This window comes from Phaethon lepturus, unplaced genomic scaffold, assembly GCF_000687285.1.
Source record: "Phaethon lepturus isolate BGI_N335 unplaced genomic scaffold, ASM68728v1 scaffold6414, whole genome shotgun sequence".
Taxonomy (NCBI): domain Eukaryota; kingdom Metazoa; phylum Chordata; class Aves; order Phaethontiformes; family Phaethontidae; genus Phaethon; species Phaethon lepturus.
In genome coordinates this window covers 38770-59696 of record NW_010535394.1, presented here as the reverse complement: position 1 = coordinate 59696, position 20927 = coordinate 38770, and the positions used below count along the sequence as shown (strand labels likewise).

Sequence of the window (20927 nt, the reverse complement as noted above, 5' to 3'; positions counted from 1 at the left end):
AACCCTGCGGAACCAAAGGTGCTGACAATGCAGTTTAGGAAACCAGAAGAAGCCACATCATGAAGGTTCCTATCACTTATTGCAACATATAGATAAGATATTGATGGAAGACAACAAATACTAGAAATAGATTTTTACCATGATGGAAAAAAGTAGGAATTTGATGACTTCTTGTAAAGTCTTATAATAGGCTGATGATTGAAAGAAAGACGAAAGCATTAGCTTTCCAGAAGCACAAAACAAAAATTTGAGGTCATCACTCCACTCTATTAGCATTTTACTGCTACCCAATTAAAACTGAAATAGTAAGTCAGAGCACAAATTTGCAAGGGAAAAAAAAAAAAATCACTAAAAAAATATTTGTATATACACATGCACACTTCTAAATACTAGGAGTTGTATTAAAAAATGTGCATGTAAATATATATACATGTACACATGCATGTATGTGCATTTGTATTTCATTTAGTTGTATAGAAATCACTAAAATTTGACCCTCAAATGGAGGATTCCCATTTATTTCAAAAAGTCTAAAACACCTCAGTAGGATTTAGCCACTTCAGCTTATTTAAAAACCCGAAGGCCTGTAAGATTGCTTCCATTTAACCATACTCTAAAATGAAACTGCATGTAGATACTCATAATTCTAATGATGAAATTTAGATTTGTTATGGAAGAAATGAACAAAGCAACTAGGATCTAACTTTTCTCAGACTTTGCATGTTCCAGAGCAGGGCTCGTCCTTTGCCAGCCCCACTTTAATGACAAAGATGATCATAAAATTTGGCTCAAGAGAGCATATCTTGTCATTTTTTTCAACACTAGAATAAAGGAAGAATGAGGCAGAACTGTAAGTTTGAGATATTAACTTGAACAAGAATTAAATACTTTGTTATTGCTCTTTTAACACAAACTTTGACCAGATAAATTTGAAGTGACCGAGCAAAATTATATTTAATTGCTTGATTAACTTTTGTGACTTTTTCTAGCTATACCTGTGTAGTGCAATCAGGCTCAGATTCTTCTGAATCAGAAATATCAGAGTACTCTGAGGATCCATTCCTGAGTTCTGATTTCACACTTTCAAAGAACACTGAGGAGAGAAAAATTAAAATATAAGACTTGACATATATTACATGTAAGATCTAAAAACTATTTTGGAAATAAAGAAGAAGAAACACATATTTAGTTTTTTAACAGTCTGTAAAGAAAAGCACATCCACACACTGATCTGGTTCACAAGTCAAGTTTGCTTCAAACTCTAGTGAGCTGCCTACTGTTACCTACTCCGCAAGTGGCTCACTGAATGAAGACAGAAGAGAAATCAGTTGCAGCAGAGCATGTATTTTTTCTTTTCCATCGAGCACATACTGCACAGACAGCACTTCAAGCAATTTCTGCTTTTGCATACAGGCTAGAGTCAGATAAGTGGCTCTCAGAAAAAGTAAATTCGAAGTAAACTTCAATATTACTTTGTCTTAGACTCTTTGAACCTGGAATTTCCTTATTTAAAAATAAAAGCAGTTATACAGAAACACTAAACATGGAAGTCAGAGGATATTAAGTAATTTAAAGGTAAAAAAAAAATCATTGCAGTACTTGCAATTTTACTTTTATCTCACAATTTACTGGCATATTCTGCCTGTTTCATGCTACTACAGAGCTGCCAATCAGGGTTAAAATGCAGACCTGTTAAAGAAGATTAAAATATTACTGTGATCATACACAATACACTTGCGTTGGTTTTCATCACAGAAAGGCCTGAAAAGGAAGAGGAGGAGAGGAAATAACAAGCTTAGACATGCTTTTTGCTAGTAGTAAAATAAGTACTAATCAGAGAATGAGGTGTCAAAATAGGGATCAAAAACACTGGCATATGACAAAGCAATCAATCAAATCAGCCACCTAGTCCACATGGTTTACTTTTTTAAGTGCTAAAAGAATTCAAACATGAAGTAGCTGAGCCGCTCACAGAAGCACGTACTCTTAAAAGATGCCACATGTCCCAAACAATCGTGTAGGAAACACATTTGTAAGTGTTCAGAATCCAAGGCTCAAGGTCAGTGGACTGTATACCTGTGTCAATGCTGCTGGCAGAAATCTTGATTAAGTACAAATTTGTGAAAGACTACAATATGCATATGAACCAGCAGAAGTTTTCTGGCAAAAAGCCAAAAAGAATAAAAAATTTATGAATGTGTATCCGGAAGGTAGTGAATAAAGAAAGCAAAATAACTTTTTCATGTTTTCAAGTACTTATAGTTTCATATAAAACTGTACTGAAAGCAAGCCAATGTTTTAACTTTGTCTTCATTCTAGAGCTAATTTCTGACCTATGTTGGTTTGCTTTCAGCATAGTTTTGTATGAAACTACATAAGCAGAATGCAATTCTTCATAACTCATTATTTATGCAAGCATAAAAGATGTACCTGTAATGCTATATACACTGCAATTTTAGTAGGATTTTGTTCCTATTGTAGACTGTGGCAAAGCTCATAAATAGGAGTCAGATATATTTCAAGGGATATTATTAATTTCTAAACACTGCGTGAGTGGAAATTATTTTTAGAGTCAGAATAAAGCTAAAAATGAGACAGGTTATCAGAAAGTGAATAAAATTAACATCTGGAACCAAAATCTAGAGAATACTAATTAAACTTAAGATAGTATTAGAAAGAACTGTGAGGAATATCCAAACACAGTAAAGGAGCAACAACACCGTATATGAAGTTAAATAAAGTAATGCACAATATATGACAATAAAATGAATATTCTAGATCACTGTAGCTCAGAAAACCCCAAGCCTTCAGCTCATTTCAAAAAGACAAACAAGGTTCTAGGATAAGAAACAGCGCGCACAATACAGAAAACAATACCATCATATAGCTCAAATGAATTTTCCTTTGGACTACTGCCTTTTCCAAAGAAAAAAATTCCTCCAAACTTAGAGTCAATTTAAATAAAGGGGCAAGAACAATTAAGGATATCTGAAGTATGCTCACATGTCAAGCTTCAGATCTTAGGCAAAAATTAATGTGTAAATAATGAACCACAATTTAAAAATAAAAACAAACTTCACAAAGGCTCCTCAGTAACTTTTCTGCTGTCTTAAGGAACTGGAAAATCCTAATTATTAAAAATTGCAAAACTATTAAGAAGAAACGTGAGTCTTCCTGTAAGAAGGCAAATGATTCAGCATGACAGAAAAAAAACTGGACATGTACATCACTAGTAATATACAGATAATAGTAAGATTTATAAAAGCAATGCTAAACACAGAGTCTCATACTTCAGAAGCCCTCTTGCCTTCCCATAGAGATTAACTGATGATACCCTCCTAAAAGGGACAAATTATTTGTTATCTCTTCCCTATCTGGTAAGATGACCTAGACTGAACAGCTGAAGCCACCTAATGTTATTGAGACATTCCTGGTTCATTTGGGGCTGGGTACTAGCATATATGACATAACACACTGTATAAGCCTCAGGTCTGATCCAGTTTGGCTATGCCAATATTCCTATATGTGGCCAAATCATTGTCCATTTTTACCACTTCTTTATTTTGCAAGCTCTGTGCAAAGCAGTCAGAGAATATCTCCTCAGTTTTCCCTCTGCCTTATATTGTTCAAAAAAACAGGGAATCTGCATTCCTTTATACTGCTCTTAAAAGAAAAAAAAAAACTTCCCTTCTCTCACATACAGGTTTCGGATACATTTACTGATCTTCAAAACAACACATCGTGTATTATTAGGACCCTTCATCTCTTCACTGATGACTGGGATTTGTAACTGAGTAAAACAAATTCTGTCTAAATATACAAGTTAGGGTTTGTTTTTTGGTGGTGGTGGTTTTTTTGTGAATTACCTTGGTAATTACTATTGTTATTTTAAAATGAACCTGTCTACCCTCATGGCTCTGCGTGCTTCCAGACACTGGGAGGAATACTCCAGGAATCAAGTGAATGAAAGCATCTGTTATCTGTAAGACCAGGCTAAGGTACTGTGAATTAAAAAAATCTTAAATCACCTTCCCTTCATCCACACAAAGTATCTTGCTCTGTTAAGCACAGCACTTGATCTTTGCCTCTCTGATAACACTGGGTCATCATTTAGAACCAAGAACTTGGCATGACACACAAAACTATACAGAGCTTGATCTGTTTAAAGGCATCTCTCTGTGGACATTGCCTCTTGGCCTAAATCCCAGTTAGAACAATGGAAGGTGGCAGCCATTATAGAAACAGGTGGTTCCTTTTATGGAATTCTCTGCAGATGCATATTCCCCCTCCATCCCCCTCGCCTCTGCAGACCTTCAGCTAAGGCACAATAATCAAATGTAGGTGATCTTTAATAGGGAAGTTTGAAGACTCTCACTATTGAATTAAAAATATTAGTGATAGCCCTGAGTACGTGATTGGAAGAACAATCTCAACATTCACTTCTAGTTCTAAGTACATTTCTTACATTTAGATACACACTGCCATACTCATTCTGTATCAGATAAGAGCAACAATTTTGAAGAAAATCTACAATTTCTCTGTATTTTTACCTTTGATTCAAGTGTAAACCTTTCAACTTGCTTAGTTTAATTATGAAAGTGGAAAAACACTACACCTACCTAACCCTTAACAAGCTGTTTGCCTTGTTGCTTCATGAGTATCCAAGAGAGACCTCTTTCCTGAGCAAATTTTTTAATACTGTCCTTTGTGACCTTTGGAAGCATAGTCAACAGGGACTACAAATTGCTTTGTTAATGAAAATAATTAAATATTTTATCCAGGCTGACAATGGATTCAAATGTTGTTACGAATTGTTGTGCAGGAAACTAAGGGGACTGTAAGTCTCTCGAGGAGTCTTGTTATCTTTTAAGTGTTGGCCTCAGTTTCCTAATACATACCCTCTGAGCCCTCATAAGCTCCACTGTGAACGGATGTGACTTTTATAATTAAACAGAGCGCTGAACAGCTATGTCAAGGACCAATCTGTCACTGCACACAGACAGTGCTATTAAAAATAGGCACTGAAAACAGGCATTCAATATTGATCCTTTACTAATACACTGTGCAATCAGCACTGCTGAACAATTGGCAGGAAGGCTTGAGGCTACAGAAAGACCAAAAAAGATTTAAGTACTAGTGAAGGATGGTTTAAAGTATTGGAAAGTAAGGTTAAAGTGTTTTACAGATAACGTAAATTCTTCCCCAGCCTTGCAGATTACTGCAAAGGTTGAAAGTTTAAGATTTTATTAATGCTAAATTATGTTTCATCACTTGTACAGAATAAACCGATTCATTAACAAAACATAGAAAATTGTATGATCAAGTATGCAATCACCAAATGGAACAGAAAAGTGAAATATAAGATAGTTTAAAATTAGCTGCATGTTACGACTTTTATTCTCTACATTGAATGATGTGATGGACTGTTCACACTGAAGTATATTTTGGTCTAGAAAAGTCAGCATTCTTACATTATGAAACAAACCACAAGGAAAAACTACTCATCTAGAACGCTAATTAAACCTCCACTCTGAAAAATGGTGTACATAGTATTCAAGATAGCACTAATATAAACCGGTAAGTTTTACTTTTCAGCTGTATCCTGTTAGCTTCTTCAGTGGACAGATAATATTTGACAAGTATTTTGTTCTAACTTCTAATATTACTTCTCTGATCTACTAGTTTATCCTCTTCATACTTTGGTAAAATTTCAGTCAGACTTCACAGTAGTTAGACCCTCTTCAAGATCATAAAAATGTTCAACTGATAGGACTTAGAGACAAGCTTACTGTTCAGTGGTTTCTGGCCATCTGCATTCCCTTCTCCTTCAAATCCTGAGGGACGGTCTTCTACCTTAACAGTTGTCTTTTTCGACCTTGTCCGGTCATCTTCGTCTTCACTCTCTGCTGTGTAAAGACTTCGATCTGTAAATGGGCGTCTCTCATCTCTGTCTCACAAGAAAAAAAAAATCATGTTATTCTCACAAACCTGAAGCAATTGTTGTCCTTTCACTATTTACAACACACTCTCGAGATACAACAGTAACGTTCTCTTACGTTCATCTCTTCATTCCGACTTGTACGTATTCCGATTTTACTCCCTGTACAACTGTCATTTCCATAAAGATGCGAAGTTTTACATCAGAATATTTTTAATGTGAATCACTCGAATAGATGGATACAAAACAACAGTTTCTACTGTGAAGCAGTCCCTTCAGTGCAAACCCAACTGAGCAACTGAATGAAATGCTGGAACAAAGGAACATGCAAAGCATCTCCTCCTCTTCACTCCATAACTGTGGCTCCACTAGGGGACAGCAGACACAAGAGACAACACATTCCTTCTATATTCCTAACATGAATCTTACTGGTAAACGGGAACGTAGACCTCCACAAACAGAAAAGAAATGTTATTAACTATTAGCATGCTCCAGACCATAATGACTAGGAAGAAGTGATCCACAATCAACCCTTTGTACCTAATTATTCTTCCATTTGACAGCAGAAGGCGAAGATCGTTGTCTTTTGTTCGCCATTCAGGTACTGTAGAAGATGGCTGAAAGGGCTTGTTAAATCTCCCGTTCAGTTTCGAGCTTGAGGTATCCTAAAAAAATTAAAAGCAATGTTGCTTATTATTTATTTCTGTAAATTTAGTTGTTTTTTCTGCACTCCACAAAAGCTTAAACTCAGCATCAGGATGGTTCCCTTCCTGATAACCAACTGAAGAAACCCCAGACAAAACATGTTTGGATGTCAAAACCAGCAGACAGCACCTCCTCCTTCCTTGAATCATCTATACTCTCCTGAAGCATCTGAAACAACTACAACTTCACTATAATACTCCTTTTGTGTTTCCTTTGGAGAATTATCACTGTATTCAAAATGAAGAAATACCAATAGAGACAGGCAAGCCAAAAGCTGGGCTTGGAATCGATAAGGCAACTCCTGCACTGGGCATCTGGTCCCTGGAATTAGTATCCCAGAACTGATTTATAGGATAGTAAAACATCAATAATGGAAAGTAACCGGCCATAAGCAGAATTTTCTTAGCTCAAAGCAATTTCAATTTAACATACACTCCGAAGCAATCAGCTATGTACTTATGTGCCAAACCAGGAACGTGTAAAATACTGAGAGTGAACAATGTATTTCCACATTAAATGACAATGACTAGTACTCCTGAACATTTTATTTTAAAAACTGTTTGTAGCAATGAACCACACAGGTTAACTATTTGTGGTAAATTTTAAGTTCAGCTTTTTGTCTTTAAGGGCTAAATGAATCTCTCTTGTTCATGCCTTATGAAGATCAGGACCCAAATCAGTATTTCTCCACTATGACAGTCCATCCTGTCCCAACTAAATTTGCCAGCATTTCTTACTCTCAGGAAGTTACTTTGAGAAGCAGTCTGGCTCAAAGCCTCACCAAATCAAGGCTTTGCAAGCTCCCTTTTCTTCACAGAACTGAATCAAAGTAGCACTTTGTAGCTACAGTAGTCCTAATTCAAAAACTATACTTGAAGTAGGTAGCAGGTTCAGGGCACCTTCTGAACCAAAACATTGAAGGAACCTCCACAAAAAAATTATCAAGGAAGAGTGAAATTCCTACCAGGAAAACTCAAAGAAAGAAACCAAAACCAAATCTATCCATACCTCATATGACAAAGAGTAGTAGCCTGCATTCTTAGGCATGTTAAAAGCTTTTCCCTTTCAACAGATATTAGAAATCTACTCTGGTTTTGGTTTTCTCGCATGTGATTTAATACTTGCCTCCTCCCATGGTGACATCTCCAGCCTTTTCAGTACCTCCCTGGTGTGGAGTTCCAGGATGTCCAGATTAGAAGGAGTTTTGGTAGCGTGGTCTCGCAGTTTCCTCACCCTTCGTCTGGAGTGGTGAGGGGAAGTTGTTTCATGTGAAGACCTTGAAGTTGGACCCACACCAAGAATTCCCTGAGTTTTAACTAGTTTGCTGTTTTCCTCCTTTAATTAAAAACACGTATTTCAGAATACTCTCAGAGGAATAAATCTACATATTTAAGTGCTGCTTCTCATTCATCTAATTAAATGTAAATTATATAAATAAAATTGTTAGTCCTTTCAGAGAAGTACTACGTATTTCCTATGAATTTTATGTACAAAGCTTGGTTCTACAGCACCTCTTTCCCATTTGAGGCTTTTATACTCTCCCATAATAATAGTGCTTAACACTAAAAGTTACCAGCAAAACATAAGGTTTTATTCATGAAGGCAGCATAGGGTAGACATGTACTGTACCCAATACACCACATTTCAGTTCTCAGGGCTGTTCTCTCCACATGCAAATATGAGAACTTTCCAAGAATCAATATTCATTAAGGAATAAAGAAGCAAAAAGGGAAAAAAGAAAGAAAAAACCCCACTGACTACGTAACAAATAGCGACAAAACATAAGAAAAAGAGCAAGAGATATGCCAACTGGACCAGAACTAAGAAACAAGAGGGTAGGGGAATGGAAAATGCACAGAATTTAAAATTCAACTCTTTAACAACATATTCACAGTAATTATTGTAAGTAGTTATAAGTGAGAACATTTTAGAAATATTGACCTACAAATAATTTCAGCATTAAAAATATCTTTTTTTTAAATACATAAAAGGCTCTCACTATACATTTTCTTTATCTGAAATATCCAGAGCTTAGTATTACCAACAGTTTTCCTCTGACCTTTTATTATTAAATGAATGTTAAATAAATTAAAAGGTGAATATGGTCAATCAGAAGCATAACTACTATGGAATTTCCTGATTCAAAGATTTTTTTTTTTCCTGCAGGCTTATGTAGAGTTGCCTCTGCTCTTACCTCTACTGAACGAATCACTTTTGAGAGCTCTTTTATGAGATGCCCCGGCCTAATGTTGTCTGGAATTTCAAAGGCATGTTCTGTTACAAGCTGTATACAAAGCGGGAAGAAAAGATACTTAATTGATTTTTTCAGATAAAAGTGTAAGTAATACAAAATAAACAAATCCACAGAGAAAAAAAAAATAAAAGGAAAAAAACAGATCAATTTCTGTAATAATGACTGCAAACTGCCAGGAGAGATACACACACACTGAAGCTTCCAGTCCAAGCTTTAGAAGGCAGCAGATATCCCTCAATGTCTCTAAGAATCCAAAGGGGTAATACAAAGCCATACTGACAACCACTTAGTTGGGCTTTTTTTTCCCCTCAGTACAGTAATCAGCTTCTTTTTTTCCCTTTACTATGGTCAGTATAAAGCCACACTTCAGAAACTCATTAGAGTCATGACCTTCAAAACAGCTAAAAGTTAAGGGAATTTCACTATGGCAAAATTTTAATCTAAAGAGCAAATCAAGAATAATAACCAGTAACCAACATGCAGATTTTCAGACATCTGCCTCACGTTTCACTTCAAAATATTATGTCCTTAGCTTATTTAGAATCTAGTATGTTGGAGAAAGTGATTAAAAAAAAAATCATTCCCTATAAAAAATTTAGGAAGCTGTAAGAGTTTATGTTCCCTTTAATCCTCTGAAACAGTATCAGAGACAGATTTCCTAATATATGTTACCAATCTGAGTAAGTCCAAACACTCTACAGTTAGATCTAGTAAAAAATATGTTTAGTATTTTGTATGTACAGTTTAAATGTGCCTCAGAACACTTTTAGTTAGAATTAAACAGACAAAACAGCACTCACACGTAGACCAGAATGACTGACATGAATTCTGGTATCCCCTTAATTGACTATTTAAATGGAAAAATATCCCACAAACACTTTCAGCTACCCATCACATTTCAAAAATGAGATTCAGCAGCAAAATTTTGCTAGAAGCAATTTGATACTGTATGTGCATTTCACTGAACCTGGCTTCCTCTGTGTTGTTAAAATGAATGCTCTCTCCTCACACCAAAAAACCAATATGGATGTGTAACCATGGTATAATCGTTCATTTCAGTGCCATTAATTCTACAGGAAAGATTAAATCAGCTGCTATTATTTACCATTGTTCATTCTTTGAATGCACCACCTCTGCACATTCACGCTTGGGAACACAGCACTTCTGTCACTAAACTCTAATTTTCCCAGCAAGTTACTGGTCATTTTAGGACCATTCAGTCCTTTCTACATACGGACTTCACTCTCTCAAAAGCCTTCCTGTCCATTAAGACTTAAAGAGGAAGTGACTGATGCAATACTCCAGAACACTGACTTCAAAGTTTTTCTGGTTTAAAAATACTGGAAACCCCTCCTAATGCAAACATAGTTTATATCAGAAGCACATTATTTTGCCAGTATGATTTATAGTAAGTTCCACTGGCCAGGTCACTTGTTTGCCACTATAAAAGGTATCTATTTACACTAAAGCTTTCTCAAGCAAGCTGTGGCAGAGTAATTATTAAAAAAAAAAAAAAACAAAAAAAAACCAAAAAACAAACAAAACAAAAAAAACTCACCCCCACCCCCTCCCCGAAAATTTAAAAAAAACCCAAACAACTCCATCCAACCAACTTAAATATGTGAACAAATTCAAATGGATATATAACCTAACAGTCTGATAGAAGGAAAGGATGGGCAGGAAATACAAATAACTGCAGACACTATGTCTGAAAAAAGATTTTATCATTATTAAGTAAGTTGTTTTTAAGTTGTCTCTGCAAAGTGCCTCTCCTCTCAGAAAAGGAACAAGCAGCCTTTGGGACTGAGGAATTCTCTTGCACTAGGAGAACAGTAACAACAAAATGGCCTAAGTATGTCAGATGCAGATTGCATATGAAGAAAATAATGAAAAAATTCATTCAAGAGCTTCAAGAAACAGTTTTGCAGATGTTGAAAATATACAGAGGAAAAAGAAACTTGTCTTAAATCAAGAGATACAGATTAAAAGAGGCCCTGGTAGGCAAATGAATCCACCCATCTTTGGAAACTAAGATGACACAAAAAAGAAATATAAAATAAAAATAATAAACCCCACATCCCTCCCTCCTTACAAGAAACCCTGATTTTTACAACAGCTATTAAAATCTTTTATTAAAAACACAGAACAGTTGCCCAAAATAATCTTCCTGGTACATGAATCAAACATCTGAAAAACTGAATCTGAGACCTGTTGCTTATGCAAGCTGGAAAGAAGCCAGAGCTCAAATCCAAGAGCTCAGACGATTGGATAGGTCATCATCATTATTGTGTACATCAACTAACCCGCAGACTGATGATCTACACCAAAGAATCATACACATACTCATAAAAGCCTTGCACAAACTGAATTCAAATCAAGACATGAAAATTCAAATCAAGACATGAAAACTAAAATAATTTTAGTAGCACTCAATCTCTATTCTCAGCATCTTGTAATTTTTGGCAGTTTTTAAATATTGCAGAAATTAAGATAACGCTGTCCTGCTGCTGATGAGTTTTAAATTCTCCAGCAAATAGTTTAAAGCAATTCACTAAGATAATTCACATATGTCTTGAAAAGACATTCTCCATGATACAAATATGAAACCTCATGAGTAGGCTTCTCATTTGTGAAGTATTCACTTGTCATTTCTTTTTCAGAATCTGTCTGAAATCCCCAGCATGAGCAGATCATACAGCAATATACAAAGTTCCTCCTGTCTTCAGCTGCACACAACTACAATCCTATCATGCACATGGCCTGCTGCAAAGAAAAGATCACAGCTCGCTTATGAAGCAGCAGCTAGAAAAGTTGAACACAAGGTACAAAACATGATAACTGGTGGACAGCAGACAACATTGTGACTAGATCACTGATGCTGTGCAGTGTCCTCACAGTTGAAGTGTCTATTCAGTCATTCGTTTGGGAATACTCCCAGGTCTCATTAAAAAACATTCAGAATGCAGCATTTAATTTTTTTCCACAAAAAAGTAGGAAACATATCACATTCTAGATGAAGTATTAATCAAACTACTTAATAAGCTACTAGACAGTACACAAATGCTACAATACTATGCTACAGCAATCCAGAAAAGAGGAATTACAATCCAATTTCAAATTAAAATAAGGATTTATACAGGATATGTTTCATCTCAGTGATCAGAAGTCTGATTACTCGACTTGCTTATTACCCATACCATGGATGGAGAGATGGATTCACACATGGTTTAACAGCTAGGGACACCATCCTGTGTCCTGTTAATACTGCTACACTGATCACTCGCTAGCTTTGACCCAGAATGGCATAGACAAAGAGACACCAGAGAACCAACTCAGAAGTGTCACAGAGGGCCAGTAAAGGTTCACCTGGAAGCATCCTGAGGTAAAGAAAGATTTTACCTCTATCAGCTATAATACAAGAGCTTATTAATTGGTCTAAAAAGACTTTTATTAGCATCATGGAATATAAAATTGTCGTGATGATTCTTCCCTGCATCAGCAGTAGATACTCTCCACAAAGTCTTTCAGTACTCAATTAAAAGATAAAAATAATCTTAAACTTTAAAAGGGCACAGACCTTCACTTCTAAATCAAAACAGAGCTCACCAAAATAGCAAACAAAATCACTTATACTTACTTCTTTTTTCATCCATAATTTTAAAGCAGAAAGTAAAGCCTTCACTCCTTGCACTAAATAGCTTGGAGGCTGGAAACCATCTTCCCTCAGTTCTAAAAAGGATACAGATAACAATTTAGAAACACACTAACAGTGAAAACAATAGAATGATACCTACCCTTCAGCCAATAAAGTTGCCATTATGCAACAGCACAAGAAAGGAAAAATTGTGCAAGCACATGAAACATGACATCCTGTATTTGTATGCATACTGTAACAAAAAAAAACCCCAAACCAACCCTAAAGTGATTCTATGTTAAATCTTTTTTTTTTTTTACTTATTCTTGGATGAATTAGGGATAATTTACAACATACTAAAGGTCAGTTAGAACAAAACAGATCTAAAATACAGAACAAGAGAAAACATATTTGAAGAAAGAAATAATTTTTATTTCATTCAGAAATATTTTAGTCAAAGCAGACCAGAAGGATGTGGGATGTAGCTCTAAATTAGAATTCCTATTGCTTAATCTCATACATAGAGCAAATGGTTCACACTAGCACACTTTCACTTCCCAAGCATTTTCTGTCACCCTTCCAAACATCACAGTTCTCCCTAACACAGTTTACATCATTTTTCCTCCCAAAATCAAAGGGGACAGGGAGTGGAAATCACTCTGCTACAGAAGCTGCTTTTCTTAAGAAAGCTGATGCTCCCAAGTGATTGCAACCCCTTTTCAATTTTCTCTTTTCCTTCATGGGGAAAAAAAGAAGGGAAAAGACAGATCCTTCAAAAAAGTCAAAAGTAAATTGCAACCTCTCCCCATGTTCTTGACAAGTATTTCCACTTGTCAATAGTTCTAAGTGTTGGTCCATTTGCTATGTGGCTCATTTTATTCCTTTAAAAGAATACAGTAATATTTGTATGGATAATGTCTCAGTCTGCTGGCAGAAAAAAGGAAGTTCTGTTCCTAAACAGCCATTCTTCCCTCCAAGATGCCTCCTACTTGTTAAAGGGTACTAGCTGCCCACTACCTGACTCAGTTGATAAAATTTTGAGAATACAATGCAGCACCACAGGCTGGATTTTTTGGCTGCAATAGAAAAGGCTGCATGGCATAAGTGGAATCAAAATTAGTGAGTATCAGATAGATGAGCAAGTTACCTACCCTGAAGCCCCAAGAACTATTTAGAAAAATAGTTTAGGTGAATGCCACAACACTTACAATACCATAAAACACTTCCTGACAATGAAAAGACAAAACTAAAATGTTTATGACCCTGTTACCACTTTATAGAAAGAACCAGAAAGATGCATTGTGCTGATTTTGCTTCCTGACCTGAATTTCACATGAAGTACTGCTAACAACCATGCCAGTCAGCATTTTACAAGCTGGTCATTGCTATTACCTTTCGCGACTGAACTGGTATCATCCCTTATTCATAAAACAAAGGATTCTGACTGGTAAACACCTAACTAACATGAGTCTTGATGACAAAGCCCAACATAATCTTCACTCTAGCCACAGAAACATACATTTTTATATTTTTATTATAGATCATAGCATTGTTCTGCAACAAAGTATCTGCTAAGCCATAGATTAAAAATAACATGACAATAGGATTCATATCCCTCCCCTAAGACACAAGTGGCTCCTGGTCTATGTACTCAAGGAGTCATGGGATAAAAAGGGGAGGTGGAAGAGGTGGGGGGGAACAGTCAGGGGACAGGACTCATAGTTAGCTAAATGATTTAGAAACATATATCCCATTGATTTTCCAGCAGGAATACAGCTCTTCTGTCTTCTGAAGAGTTCATACATTTTAAATATGCAGGTATGAGACTAACCAAAGCAACCTTTCAGGATGAAAACTCTTTTTTGGAAGGAAAGAACTTCTGCAAGTTTGTTCTATTTGACAAGATTTCTGAGTTGCTTTAGGTTCATCCAGAAACTTTAAATGCTCTTTTAGGAAACAAGGGTTGTTCAATGCCTTCATTTGCTGAAAGGAGAACAGATCATTTTCAATAACTGTGATTGTTTTCATATTAGAAAAAGGTTATGTGAGATTCTGATCTCTTCCAAAGCAGAAGATTAATTCAGCAGCCTCCTCTGAAGGTTGATTTCTCTCCTTTGAAATACATCATTTGGAATATTGACATTTTTTATTAAGATTAAATAGAGCAGGCAGGGGGCAAAATAGTTGAGGAAAAGAAGGTGAAGTCAGACAGACACTATCTCAATCTCAATTATACACAGGTACAGATACAGGAATTTCAGGATTAAATGAGGAAGTTTGGAAAGGATCGGCAACTGTCAAGAACAATAGGCTGTTGAGATGTCTATTGATAAGCACTGATATAAATGATTTAACACAGCTCATACAAGCTGATGCATCTTTCCTAAAAAAGATCTCATCAACACTTTTCCCTTCACAAGAAAGAGCAGACAACAACAGGTAGTTTGACTGAAAAGGTCAAAGAAAATTGTAGAAGTGCACGAAAACATCTTCATTTAGCTGTGAAGCTACCAAGAAACACACAGATAAAAGTTAAGGGGATCATTTAGAGAGTCATTTGCTGAAAGAAAGAGAGAGAAAGGCTACCAGAGGGTACTCAAAGATCATAATTGATATGAAAGACTGAATGAAAAAATGGTGCCACTGAAATAAGTTTCTTATCTTCCTTAACAAGGTCTTTTCAGATAATGGCAAATTAATCCTATTTGGCTGGTAGTATAATTGCACTGTGCCAGGATCTCTGATATTCTGTCTTGATAATCTGGAATATTTTCATTGACCAGATACCTCATCAGAATTGGATGAAAAACACTAATAAAATAGTTCAAAGGTTCCAGCAGCATGCTACAAAGTGTTAGTTACACACATCACTAACTGCATTAACATTTCTGCACAGCACCAGTTACCCTAGAAACCTTTAATCATTAAAGTAGTTTTCAGAAAGATCATTTACTAAAACCAAGAACTGCTGGATCTAGAAATGTCACAGCGCAGCATTAACTAAAATCTGGTTAAAAAATAATGCGACTTTTCAAAAAACAAAACAAGGAATTCAAGTCTGGTTTTCCAGCTTAAAAAAACCAAACACGATATATGGATTACCTTTTAATGTTTCTAGTAAGTTTTTGGCCACAAACCAACAGATGGCTTCAAAGAAAGGAAATTTGAAAAGATCTGGTGTTTTTAGCCTCTTCTCCATTTCATAACACCTGAATAAACAGAAACATCACAAAACATGAGTATTTTAATGATCGAATTCATTATTCAACTATGTATCATTCAAATTGACACAATGTCCAAAATAAAATAAAATAACCATGGCCATGATAAATAAAAGAAGTCAAGTACCACATAGTTAAATCCCAACAAGACCACAGACAAGATTGAACTCTGGTCTCATCCAGGCTCTGACCTTATCAAGTTTGACTGCGGCACTTCTAAGAATAAAGTTGGACTTCATAAAACTAGGATACAAACCCAATGTGTGATCTTTTAACAGATGGAATTTTATCAGGATTCCACTGTAATAAATAAAAACAATATGTTTAGAAGACAGCTTCACATCTTGGACAAAAACTAAATACAGCTGCCCTTAGAGCAATGCTGACTTGAGAACGCTCATTTCGACTCAGTGTCGCACACCTGGGCTTGCTCAGTTTTGTTTTACTCACTTATACTAATCTCCAAAGTAGACTTTTTCTTTTTTTTTTTCTTTTATTCACTTAAATTCTTGCATACCCTTCATTTTGCTCTCGAAACAAACTTTGCAGAAGTGAAATAAGAGTGTGTGCTTGATAGAGTCTAACTGAAAATGCCACCATTATCTGTTTAAGAGCCTGTACCAATTTGATCCTGGTTAAGAGCATGAAGAAAAAATATCTATTAAAAGAATATCCTACTTACTGATGAAAAGGTATAGAAAGAGCTGAGACTAACCTGAGCTGCATGCCAATATTGAGGTTGTGCAAAAAGTTTCCTCCAAATGCCATACAATCCTGAGATGTGAGCACAGCATGAATCCAGCCTGAAATGATAGATTCTGAAACTTAATACATATATATAAATTATTCAAGACTGTTTTTAAATACATATATAAGTATAAATGCTGTACCTGGAAAAAAACCAGCAAATTTGTATTCTGTGCTGGGACCAAGTAATCTAAATTTTAACAACATGTAAATTACAGTGTTTCAGAACTCTAGTGGAACTGCAGTTTTCTGAAGAAGTTAAGATTAAGACTTTTTTTACCAGGGTAAGGTGGATGGGTGGAATGCAAGACTGCCAGTTATTTTTCAAGTAAAAGTTCCCAGAAGTTTTCCCTCCAATTAACAAAAATAAGCAAGTCACGAGAGGAAACATATACCGAACAAAATATAAAGTCATAAAGATAGAATATAAATTACATTACTTTCAGTATGTACATGTTGCTTACAGTAACTAAGCTGTTTGCACAATATAAAAAAATCATTTAGCAATACTGAAGTTTCTCAGATAGGAATTCAGTGGTAGTTTCATTAATTATTCTAAACAGAATCATCCTAATTCCAAAGAAATTATGATCAGCTTAAAACCCAGTCTAGGAACTCTGACTATATCAATTTGTCCTGTAACTGAAATATTGTTCTTGTGAACTCCACTATTCAACTTGGCAAAGCACAGCCAACATTATGCTATCAATCTAGTTGATTACTATTAGATAATTTCAAGTTAAAGTACACAAAATAACAGATGATATTAGCTTCCTGATTAAAAAGTTAAATTTAAAATTTATACAGTGCATCTTTAAATAAACTACAAATATTCTTCTTTCAAGATTTTTTTCTGATTTTGCATGCCTATGGGTGATCTTTTGACAAAAGAGGAGTTGGCCACACATTGGCAGGTTACTTCATTATTTGACTGAATGTAGGCAAGATGTATAAACACAGGAAGCTCCCCAACTTGAGGCAAGATCAAACCAAATCACAAGCAACTATATATTACAAACTACCATTAAATCAATGCCCTAAGTCAGTTAAGAACAACCAGTTGTAGCTATTGTGGTTACACATAAAAAGACTGAAACCTAGCAACTATGCTGACTCAGCAACATGCCTACTATGTAGCCTGGGAAGGAAGGAAGGAAGTTACAGAATGGTATATGAAACTGTAGAATACAATGGCACATGCAACCTAAGGCTTTTTTTTTTTTTTTTAATTAATATTATACATTGTTCAGTTTTACTTCTGGTCTTTGAGAAGTGCAATGTAATGAAGATTGCCTTGTATTACCAGTTGTATTTTGCATTTGTTAATATGGTTTCACTCTTACCATCATCATCATCACAGCCGATAAGTAACTCTGACTCCCCAAGGAATAGGTGTATTTCAATCTTTTAAACACACATCTCCCCAGACATCGACAAAACTGACAACAAAACCTCCTTACTGTTGCATCAACACCAAGGATTTTTATGATATACCTGCTTCAACTAAAGGATTTCATTTTTTTACATTCCTACTTGCTATTTTTATGCTGTGGTTTTGATCAAGGTCTATGTAACAAGGCAAGAAAATCTGGTGTAGACCACACAGAATATCTTGATTAATATTTAAATAACTCTCAAGAGCCTCCCAGTAGGTGCTATTCATCTACACGCAAGATTAATTTTAAATCAGAAGTCTACTCTGAACATATTTCAGAGATTATAAAATAATTATGACATCCACTAGCATCAGTGCAAGCAGGAACAGCAAAAGTGGTTTTCAGTAGAGATTAGGAGTTTTTTTAAAGGCTTTAATCAGTCTTACAGAATTTCCCATTTTTTAAACACCTGTCTTGAAACCTAGTGTAATTTATCGCTTCTTACTCCATCATATGTATATGTATGTATGTGTGTATACACATATACATGTGTATACACACATTTAAAAGTATCATTTTGTGTGTCCACACACACAAATACATGTATACATTAAAAATTATCATTTTATGATACTTTTCTTTTTGGCCACATTACAGTGAGAGCTCAGATTCAGCTGATTACTTGGGAAGCACTAACTATTTTCAAAGATCTGTGGATCACAATAAAGTTCTTCATTCTGTAATTCTACATTCTTTGTTCATAGATGTATGACCTTACATTTCAATACATGGAAAATTAATGTCATCTCTTGCCAAAAACATATGGTTTTAAAAAACTCTGGGTGTTCAGGAATGTTAAATGCATATATAGCTCCTAATCATGTAGTATTTATTCTGCACAAGCCATGAACCAGAAGAGAAAACATTAAACTTCACAGGTAAAGAAAAAAAGATATGAAAAAAATTTAGTAGTCTGTCTAGGAAGTCCATGACAGAATAAGGTACTGAACATAAACTTCAAGGCTTATTCCAGAAGTAGAACTGTGCACCATTTTCCTTCTCCGTATATTTAAAGCTTCCTTCCCCAATAAAAGGAAGACAGTACCCAGTACAAATCTTTAATAATAAAATAATAAAAAGTATTTATATGATTTGGATGGAAAAGTGAAAATACAAAAAAATTAACTGACACTCACTTTATTGGCAAAATATGGTTTGATTTATTAAAGACTTTTTTTATGTTTATGGTATTTGGGAGTTGGGGGGCTGTTGTGTTTAGAGAATTTTTCTGTGTTTTTTTAAATACACAAATAAGTTTAATTGTCTTGGTGTTTCTCATTTCTTAAAAATGTCCTATAACTTATCAGATGCTATTAGGTGATGGCTACAAAAACTGTTGTTAAATAAAATCAGAAAAGATATGCCTCTGCATCATTTTAAAGGAAGCTGCTGAAATGAATTTATGAACTCTACAGTTTCATAAACTGTATCTACAAATACACTTATTTTTAATAAGAGGAATTAACATGTGAATTCAATTATATATTCTTCAACTTTTATTTTGAATTGTGCTGGTTTTGACTGGAACGGTTAATTTTTTTCACAATAACTAGTATGGGGCTGTGTTTTGGATTTGTGCTGGAAACAATGTTGATAATACAGGGATGTTTTCATTATTGCTGAGCAGTGCTTACAGAGAGTCAAGGCCTTTTCTGTCTCTCACACTGCCCCACCAGTGAGGAGGCTGGGGTGCATGGGACGCAAGAAGGGGACACAGCCGGGACAGCTGACCCAGGCTGGCCAAAGGGATATTCCATACCATGAGACATCATGCTCAGCATATAAAGCTGGGGGAAAAAAGGGAAAAGGGGAACATTCAGAGTTACAGAGTTTTGTCTTCCCAAGTAACCGTTAGGCATGAGAGAGACCTGCTTTCCAGGAGATGGCTGACCACCTGTCCGCCAATGGGAAGTGGTGAACTAATTCCTTGTTTTGCTTTGCTTGTGTGTGTGGCTTTTGCTTTCCCTATTAAACTGTCTTTATCTCAACCCACGAGTTTTCTTTTTCCGATTCTCTCCCCCATCCCACTGCGGGGTGAGTGAGCAAGCAGCTGTGTGATGCTTGGTTGCAGCTGAAGTTAAACTACGACAACAGCATAAACCTCTTATGTGATGTTTTTGTAGTAATTTTGCCTAGTAGATCTTGCAACATTCAAAAGCTATAAAAACAAAACTGTATTATAAAGTTAAGATAAGAATTCATTCTAGATACCTATCGAATGGTGAACAATGTGCAATGTGTGTTCTGTGAATTGGAACTATTTCCCTGATATCCAAATTAAGCTTTCATTTGTCTTATAACTGGGTAACAAACACCCTTTCTTCCCCTGATAACTGTTATTAATGTCAGGCAATCTAAAAAGCTAAATTACTTGTTTTGAAAATCTAATTTTCTAATTTTTTTTCTATTCTCTTTTATCCAAAATTTTAGGAGGAACCAAATGCTGGTAACACGATCATTTTAGGATACCCTTAATTCCTGGTGATTAAACATGCTAAGTCCTAGTAATTAAACTAAAAGAGCATAGATTTAGACTAGATACAAGGAAAATATTTTTCACAGTGAGGGTGGTGAAACACTGTCACAGGTTGCCCAGAGAGGTGGTAGATGCCCCATCCTTGGACACATTCCAGGTCAGGTTGGACAGGGCTCTGAGCAACCTGATCTAGTTGAAGATGTCCCTGCTTATTGCAGGGGGATTGAACTAGATTACCTTTAACAGTCCCTTCCAACCCAAACTATTCTATGATTCTATGAATAAGGGTAGAGTCTTACCTGTTGGAACAAATAAAGTGTGTCCTTGCTTCACAACACATTTGTAACATTTGTCAACCTTGTCCCCAAAATATACTTCACTCTGGGTGACAGATGAACTCCAAGACTCATACAGAGCCAAATTTTCATCAGTAGGCTTGATCAAATAGAATATCTTCTCACCCTATTAAACAAAAATATCAAATAAATAAATTAATGTCCTCCTGGAGGCACACTA

General features: G+C 35.5%; 1 protein-coding gene across 1 annotated transcript in view; it reads right to left on the bottom strand.

Moving 5' to 3' along the window:
* Nucleotides 1-20927, bottom strand: part of KDM7A (lysine (K)-specific demethylase 7A) — a 42931-nt gene that overhangs the window by 6560 nt on the left and 15444 nt on the right. The window contains exons 7-15 of the mRNA XM_010285793.1: nucleotides 20711-20873; nucleotides 16468-16555; nucleotides 15634-15740; nucleotides 12535-12626; nucleotides 8838-8927; nucleotides 7769-7978; nucleotides 6479-6603; nucleotides 5790-5947; nucleotides 996-1093 (exon numbers count right to left, since the gene is read on the bottom strand). Of these exons, the coding sequence (XP_010284095.1) occupies nucleotides 996-1093; nucleotides 5790-5947; nucleotides 6479-6603; nucleotides 7769-7978; nucleotides 8838-8927; nucleotides 12535-12626; nucleotides 15634-15740; nucleotides 16468-16555; nucleotides 20711-20873 (1131 nt within the window). The remainder of the gene's footprint in view (nucleotides 1-995; nucleotides 1094-5789; nucleotides 5948-6478; nucleotides 6604-7768; nucleotides 7979-8837; nucleotides 8928-12534; nucleotides 12627-15633; nucleotides 15741-16467; nucleotides 16556-20710; nucleotides 20874-20927) is intronic.